Source organism: Lolium rigidum, chromosome 3 (genome assembly GCF_022539505.1).
Source record: "Lolium rigidum isolate FL_2022 chromosome 3, APGP_CSIRO_Lrig_0.1, whole genome shotgun sequence".
NCBI classification, from domain to species: domain Eukaryota; kingdom Viridiplantae; phylum Streptophyta; class Magnoliopsida; order Poales; family Poaceae; genus Lolium; species Lolium rigidum.
The window spans coordinates 344,313,398-344,322,081 of NC_061510.1; the positions used below are offsets into that span (position 1 = coordinate 344,313,398).

At 45.9% G+C, this 8,684-nt stretch overlaps 1 protein-coding gene across 1 annotated transcript; it reads left to right on the forward strand.

Annotated features, from left to right (window-relative positions):
* The first annotated feature begins 1,254 nt into the window (after positions 1-1,254).
* Positions 1,255-5,663, forward strand: LOC124703978 (eukaryotic peptide chain release factor subunit 1-3-like). The gene is made up of 3 exons (XM_047236210.1): positions 1,255-1,372; positions 3,827-5,252; positions 5,325-5,663. Exon 2 carries the CDS (start codon positions 3,854-3,856, stop codon positions 5,165-5,167), a length of 1,314 nt encoding a protein of 437 aa, XP_047092166.1. The 5' UTR covers positions 1,255-1,372; positions 3,827-3,853; the 3' UTR covers positions 5,168-5,252; positions 5,325-5,663.
* Positions 5,664-8,684: the final 3,021 nt, after the last annotated feature.

Genomic DNA, 8,684 nt, shown 5'->3' on the forward strand with positions numbered 1-8,684 from the left:
CGTGTTGTGGTTTAATCGGTTATTAACGCACCTCTGAGACAGGTCGGGAGGAACACTCAAATTGGCTGGTGCCTTCTTTTCACTCCTGCGGTTTCGTAATGCAAACTTTGCACGGGAATTTGCTTCCGCTCACTCTCCCTCTTCTAATCAACACAACCATACTTTAAATCAAAATAAGTTATATATGAAAAAGATGCGCGTTGGTGGGTGATATGAATAAATTCCGATAATCGGTTTCGAGTTTCGTCAGTCGTAAATCGTAAATTTCGTGTATGAAGTTCGAGCGAATTTTGCAAAAAAATTCGCACTCGCTCAACCGTTTGAAATTTCCTTTAAGAAGTAGGTTCACCTCACCATTCCGCATGACTCTCGTGTTGTAAGGTTTTTGATTCGGTGGACATAGACTGATAGATAAATAACTTGCTAGTATATTGTAATTCATGCCCATGTATGAGTATATTTTGGAGTACTCTTGCTCAACTTCTCACTTGACATCTTCATGGACGACGACGCGTGGTGCTTTGACCAGCGTGAACGGTGGTGTAAAGGTGATGTTCGTTTTCGTGGTCGGCGACGTGGAGATGCTTCTGACCGGCACGATCTGCGTGTCATGGTGCTCCGTGGTCGGTGATATTGTGATGCTTGTGACGAGCGTGAACGGCGGTGTTCGGCTTTGTGGTCAGCGACGTGGCGATGCTTGTGATCGGCGTGAATGACGGTGCCATGGTGGTGTCTGGTTTCGTGATCGCCAACGTGACGATGCTTGCCATATAGGTGAGGCTATAAAAAAGCATGCAATCAACCAAATAAACTGGCACTTGGTTATCAACTGATGCAGCCCAAGCAACCAAACAAAGGGTCTTTTCTGACCCATATCCCATATGGAACATGCAGCGCTATGGTACACAAATCGGGCCCAGCCAACCAAACACGCCCGCTCCAGTTTCGCATGTTGAACAAATATAAAAATTTGGGTTCCTCATATGTAAATTTTGCTTTAGTTTGATCCTAACTTTATCCTAAAGTAATACAAATTTAGCCAGCCAAGAATCTTTTACTATAGTTTATTCTTTTTACCTGTCTATATGCTTTAGCCAACGTTGCAAACAATGCCAAAACGGTGACTGGCCAAACTGTTAGTAGAATGCGCTTTGGACAGCAACCCAAAGTACGGTGAGATCTCATTCTCTCCCATTGTGAAGCTCAAGTCTACCGCCGTACTTTACCGTTACCGTCAACGCCGAAACCTCACCCAGTCATCTCCCAACCCTGCCCTTCCCTTCCCTACTACACAAACCCCTCCGCCGCCGCCGCCGCCGCCGCCGCCATCGCCCTCACCGTTCTACCTCGTCCGCAGATATCGATTATTGAGGTAAGGCTTTTGCGCATCTAGTGAGTCCCTAATCTCAGACTAACCTCGACGAATTCGCGGCGCCGCCATCTAGATCCGCCCTTGCTTACCCGGTTTTCGGCTGAGATTAGCCTAGTTTCTTGTTTTGCCGCTGTCGTGCTCTTAGCTCCGGGCTCACAGATCTGACTAGGCTAGCTGCTTAGGCTTCTCCGTGTTAAGTTTGTGTTGCTGCGGATTGGTGATACCCATGTCGTGCCGCCATTTCCCGTGCTATACGCATCTTTTTTCATGTCTGTGTGCCTCATCTGTCCTATTTTACATGGTTTCGTATTATTTTTTCCCTGTATGCTTGTAAGATTCGAAGCTATGTTCGTCCTGTTCTAGGATTAAATTGGACCCAGGGTACATCTTTCTGTTTGTCGGCTGGTCTATTGTATTTCCTATTTTTGAGCACACACTGTCTGTTAGTCTTGTGTAAGAAGTAGCCTGCAGTTCTAGATCTTCTAGATCTTGAGTTCGTAGAGGTGTTCGAGGCCGAGCTCTGCACGCGGCAACATGCTGCGCACACCATCCAGGAGCATATCGATTTTAAGCTACCAAGCTCGCGGGAATCGAGGGTGTACCGTGTCAGTTAGCAGTATGCTTTGAGTTGGTTTGAAGGCCAGACTTCCTGTGTTTTGGAATTTACTGTAATATTTCTAACATCTTAATAGAAGAGGCAGACCTTACTTTCCTTTTTTTGCTTGTAATAAAGAATAGCATGCGGATACAATTCCTTCGCGATTTTTTTAAAATAATACATTTTTTTCGTTATTTCCAAAAATAATACTCAGTTTCAATCTTTGTCACAAATAATGCACTGTCGGGGACACGTACCCCGACTAGAAAGAATCGGGAACAGCAAACCCGATTAGGGATAGTCGGGGTAGGCTACCCCGAGTAGCAGAGAATCCGGATCCAGTGCATGTTGTCGGGTTTATCTAACCCGATTTCTTGAAAATTGATTTGGCCGAAGGCATGCATGTCAGATGGCACGCGCATCTCGTCGTCCGCATGCATAGCAGCAAACGACATGTGCAGGCTTCTTCTCCCTCCACGGACCATGGCTCCAGGCTGCACCGGCGCAGCACGCACGCCGCATGGCGCCTCCACGCCGCCCAACCTCGCCAGCTCCCGGCCCTGCCCCCGCTGAACGAGCCCAGGCCCTGCGCCGCCCAGCCTCGCCAGCTCCTGGCCGAACCAGCCCAGGCCCCGCCCCGAGCTCGCCCCGCTCCGCTGCCGCCGCCCAGCCTCGCCAGCTCCCGGCCGAACCAGCCCAGGCCCCGCCCCGAGCTCGCCCCGCTCCGCTGCCGCCGCCCCACCCCGACGCCGCCGCCCCGACCAGAATCCTCGTCTCCATCGACACCCGTGCGTGCACGGTGGACGATTCGGCGCGGAGGCGGCGCTCGGCCACGTGGCGTCCGCGCTGGAGGCGTCGCCGCGCTCGAGCTCTGGGCGTACGAACCTTGCGCTACCGGGATGTTGTCGAGATGCTCCGCGACTACATGCCCAGCTGCGGCACGGCCTATGCCTCCTCCTTGTCGTCCTGCTCGTCCGGCTCAGGGGACATCGCCGCCGCTGCCTATGATTTAGCCGCGGATGGGAATATGCACTTAATTGCTGGGCCCCACGAATGTATTCAGCTTTGTATCCTCCTCTGTACTGGAAAATGACAGCAGCTGCTGTATGACCCAGCGTGAGAGCTGGACCAATCAAAATCTGAGTTCTGCCCGGTGCATATGCCCGCAGGTTCAATATTAAATTTCCCCATGCATGTCCGGTTACTCTATCCCGATTGCGAAGAATCGGGTTCCTCCACCCGAATTACTACAAAAGCTAAGGACAGTTTCACGCGGCGCAAAAAATTCGAAGAACTCGGGGTAGCCTACCCCGACTACCTCTAATCGGGTTTGCTGTTCCCGATTTTTTCTAATCGGGGTACGTGTATTATTTGTGACAAAGATTGGAACCGATTATTATTTCTAAAAATAACCAAAAAATGTATTATTTAAAAAAAATCGCAATTCCTTTCGTATCTGTCGGTGTCCAACTCCGACAAGGCGACAACTCATGGTATTTACTGTTGTTGACATATTGCTGTGGGTAATTAAAAGCTTGCAAACCTATCCACTTCTACAATTGTATTCTGTCCAAAAGTTGACGCATATTGCATGTTGATTTTGCTCTCGTAGTATTTAAGTAAGATGGCACTGCAGCTACTGGAACAGGCTAATGTGCATGCTTTGTATAGCCTTTGGGTGCACCCACTCTCTATTTTCAGGCAAAAGCTTAAGTTAATTTCCTGACAGCAATATCTTAGACTCCATTTTTTATCACTTGTTTGCTGTCAGCTCCCATTTAATCCCTTTCATACAGTTGATAGCTTCTATATTCCCTACTTTTTATCCTAAAAAAAATAGCTTCTATATTCTGCAGGTGAATTGAGCACGCTAGTTTGTCAAGATGTCTGATAGTCATGAAACCGACAAGAATATTGAGATGTGGAAGATTAAGAAGCTGATCAAGGGACTTGAATCTGCTAGGGGCAATGGCACAAGCATGATCTCTCTGATTATGCCTCCACGTGATCAAGTCTCACGTGTGACCAAGATGCTGGGTGATGAATATGGTACCGCTTCAAATATCAAGAGTAGAGTCAACCGCCAATCTGTTCTGGCAGCCATCACCTCAGCTCAGCAGAGGCTGAAGCTGTATAATAGGGTTCCACCAAATGGATTAGTTCTCTACACTGGAACAATTCTAACTGACGATGGCAAGGAGAAGAAGGTTACAATTGATTTTGAGCCATTCAAGCCTATCAATGCATCCTTGTACCTTTGTGACAACAAATTTCACACTGAAGCCTTGAGTGAGCTCTTGGAATCTGATGACAAGTTTGGGTTCATTATTATGGATGGTAATGGAACTCTTTTCGGCACACTTAGTGGCAACACTCGTGAAGTGCTTCACAAATTTACTGTAGATCTCCCAAAGAAGCATGGAAGAGGAGGGCAATCTGCTCTGCGTTTTGCTCGCCTTCGGATGGAAAAGCGTCATAATTACGTTCGGAAGACAGCTGAACTTGCCACTCAGTTCTTCATCAACCCAGCTACCAGCCAGCCTAATGTTGCGGGACTAATATTGGCTGGTTCTGCTGATTTTAAAACAGAACTAAGCCAATCTGACATGTTTGATCAGCGCCTTCAGACCAAAATACTGAATGTGGTTGATGTTTCATATGGTGGTGAGAATGGTTTCAACCAAGCCATTGAGTTATCAGCTGAAATTCTAGCAAATGTGAAGTTCATACAGGAGAAGAAGTTGATTGGGAAGTACTTTGAAGAGATTAGTCAAGATACTGGGAAGTATGTCTTTGGCGTTGATGACACCCTGAAGGCTCTTGAGATGGGTGCTGTTGAAACTCTGATGGTGTGGGAAAACCTTGATGTCAACCGATATGTGCTTAAGCACAGCGCAAGTGGAGAAATTATCATAAAGCATCTGAACAAAGAGACCGAAGCTGACCAGAGCAATTTCCGTGATGCAGAAACCAATGCTGAGCTGGAAGTTCAGGAGAAAACAACTCTTTTGGAATGGTTTGCTAATGAATACAAGAAGTTCGGGTGCACTCTTGAATTCGTTACCAACAAATCTCAAGAGGGCTCACAGTTTTGCCGAGGATTTGGTGGCATCGGTGGTATCCTGCGCTACCAGCTGGACATTCGTTCTTTTGATGATCTTGACGATGATGAGGGTGTCTACGAAGACTCTGATTAGCAACTAATCAGTCAAATGCCAGGTGCAATCACGATTAATTCTGAATTCTGCTCGACTATTTGTTCTGGAGCACTTCAAAGGAGCTGTGAGTTTCGTTCCCTATGCATTAGCTTATTTGCCGATTACATGATATCTGAAACTCTCCTCCTATTTTCAGATCCATTGACTTATGGGCGCGGGGGAGCTTCATATTCTGCTTTAGAAGTCTGAAATGATACAATCACAAATCCTCCGTTAAATGGTGTCGAGATGTTATTCTCCTAAATCACAATGAGAACCGTGTGATACAAAACTTGGTTGTTACCTCCTATTTTGCTGTTATGTGAACTGAGAGTCTGTCTAAGTTTCGACTTTTAGCAATTGGTCCAATGGGGAAAAAGTCTGTCCTAAATTTGAGTTATTGTAAGCTACTGTTGTTGCACCTTTTGTAAGTGCTGCTTTACATGTTGTCAACTTGTCATGCCGAAAGGTTAAATTGGATTGGGATTCAAGTGTATCTGTTTTTTTCCCCTATTAATCAGTTTCTAGTTGCATACTCTACATCATAAAGAAAATCAGGTACTCTACACATGATACAGAAATGAGGAAGGTGTTCTACAATCATGCAAGCGATCACGATGATTTCTGTGGCGCTGCCTTCTCCCATCCCCCGCAGGAATCGTCGCAGCAGCTCTCCTCGCCGATCACCCTGTTGACCGTCCTGCCGATGCAGCTCGACGAGGAGCAGACGCCGTCCCTGGCGTTGTCGAAGTCCGGCACGAAGCCCAGGAACAAGGGGGGCTGCGCGTCGTACTGCGCCTTGTACCCCGCCGTCCCGTACTGCTTCTCGACGCCGCCGTCCTTGCGGAACCTGACCTCGCACCCGCCGCCCAACTCCGTGCAGAGGACCACGTCGTGGCCCGGGTTCCAGAACAGCCGCACGCCGTGCGCCCAGCAGCGGTTGGAGCCGCGGTACGAGCACAGCACCTCGAACACCTCGTCGCCGCGCACGGCCGGCAGCGTCATGTGCGCCGCCGCGGCGCTGGGGATCTCGGCGCGCGTCGACCACACGGAGTTGCTCAGGTTGTGCTCGCTGTAGCCGTGGCAGAGGAGCTGCACGTTGCCGTCGGTGAGGTCCAGCTCCTCGCCGACCTGCTGCTCGTTGATCACCACGATCACCAGCCGCTCCCCGCCGGGAAGGAACGGGGACGGCAGGTGGCGGCACCGGTACCGGAGGAAGAAGCTGAGCGCGACCACCGCGGCCATGGCGGCGACGAGGGCGACGATCTTGACGAGCGCCGCGGCCATGATGGCGACGATGCGACGGCGGTGGCGCGCGTGCGGGGCTCAGGACCGTGGAGAACGAGCTGCGCGTACGTGTGTGGTGGAGGCTGGCATGCAAACTGCTCATGCATGATTCTTGGCTGAGGCCAGAACGGATCTGCCCGAGGAAGGCAAACTTAGACAGCGGACAGAGACGAATGAGCTTGTTTTCCTTCAGGCAAGGAGGCGCACTGCCTAATTTTGGGGTGTCACTTCAGTTGGCTAAATTTGCTAACTGGAGTTAATCAACTCATATTTTCTAATATAATGCAGGAAAATGCAAGAAACATCAATCACTGTGCCATATTTTTATTTCCATTGAGCTGCCTAGGCATTTCTTTGTTATATTCTCCCACATTTCTTGCCCCTCGAAGTTTCTTGTAGAGTAACGTGTGTAATGCACTAGAACACAAGTGGGAATGCATTTCTTCTTTCATTGCCTCCCATGTTCTGATTGGACGTTAGCCCATTCCGGTGGCAACTCGTTTGCATTTGTTCCATTTGTTCCCACCATAAGAAGCACAATCTTCAAAGATGCCTGGAGCTATGACCATCATCTTGTCTTCCAGGTAGTTTTGCATATGATGAACTGGCACTGTGGTAGCTTGTTAATAGGTTAGTTCTAGAAAATGCATAAAAATTCCAAAAGTGTAAAAAAACATATAGCAATTGGTGTAAAACAAACATGGATCATCAAAAATTATAGATACGTTGCAAACATATCAAACTTCAAAAGTACAATTCCAAGGGTGCTAGTGCTTCACTAAACACGATGAGGAATATGTGCCAAAATTGTTGGCACCACGTTTTAAAGTTCAGAAACTCTCATGAAGAAAGAGGAACTGCAAAAGTATTTGGCAAAAAGAAAAGATTAGAAAGTCTAGATCAATGGTATATAGATATATACATGTAATGAATATAATTCTTTGTTTGGTCACGCAAATTTAATTCTTGGGTAGTTGTACCATATTGGTTGGTATGAAATGTCATACAACTCAACGCAATACAAGAATACAATGGCCTAAATGACTCAAAAAGAATGTGGTGTGATGTGCGTCGAAGAACTGAATAAATTATTATTATGTTCATCACCGGCTCCACCTAGCCATCAAGATTTATACTAATGAACTTAATAAAGTGTTGTTTTGTTCATATCTAAATGAAATCAAGTGGTTTTTTTACAAGAAGATAAATTAGTTGGTAAAATATATTCATAACACTGATGCTAAAGCACCGCAAGGCTAAATGATTTGAATTCCACTTATGGGTGGAACCACCATTTAGGTCATGTTAGAAATAACGCATGAAGGAACTCCATGAAAATGGACTTTCAAAGTTATTTTATTTTGAATCATTTGACGCTTGCAAACCTTTTCTAAAAGAAAAATGACTTAAATCCGATGATAGGCCAAAACATTGAACGAACGATTGAATTGATGGAAATTATATATATTGATATATGTGATCCATCAAGTGAAATTGTGTGCGGAAGATTCTTCCACTTCATAAAACTTATATCAATGAATCTAAGTAGATGCATACAGATGTATCCACTTGATGAGAAAGAAGTTTGAAATATTTGAATAAGTTCAAAGAGTTTCATCATTATGTGGAAATCATATGTAACAAGAAAATTAAGAATCTATGATTAGGATCATAGAGGAGAATATTTGAGTTACAAGCTTAGCAAACATCTAAGTATTGGGAAATTGGTTCCAAAACTTATGCTCACGAAACACCATAAGAGTATGGAGTGTTCGAGAGATATGGTCAAACATGTTTAGACATGGTGAGATCAATGATGTAAATTATATAAACTGTCATTATAATTTTTTGGAGAACTATGCTTTAGAGACTACCGCTTTACACTAAATAGAGTGCCATCGATCATGATCCATTTGAAATAACATCCATATGAGTTATGGCATTGGGTGAAACCCAAGTCGTCTTTTCTTAAAATTTTGGTATGCAATGCATAGGTAAATAAGTTTACAACCAAAGTCAAAAAATTGTCTTTGTTGGATATAACTGGGTATTCTTTCCACTATAAAGCCAAATGACGAATTGGTTTGTCTAGAAAATGGCTTATTTTCGAGAAAGAGCTTTTCTCGCAAAAGTTTGAGTGGGAGGACAATAGAATTCGATGAGGTTATCGAACCTAAACAATATGAGCAGAGTAGTGCAGCACCAGAAGTCGTTCTGGAGTTGGTCATGA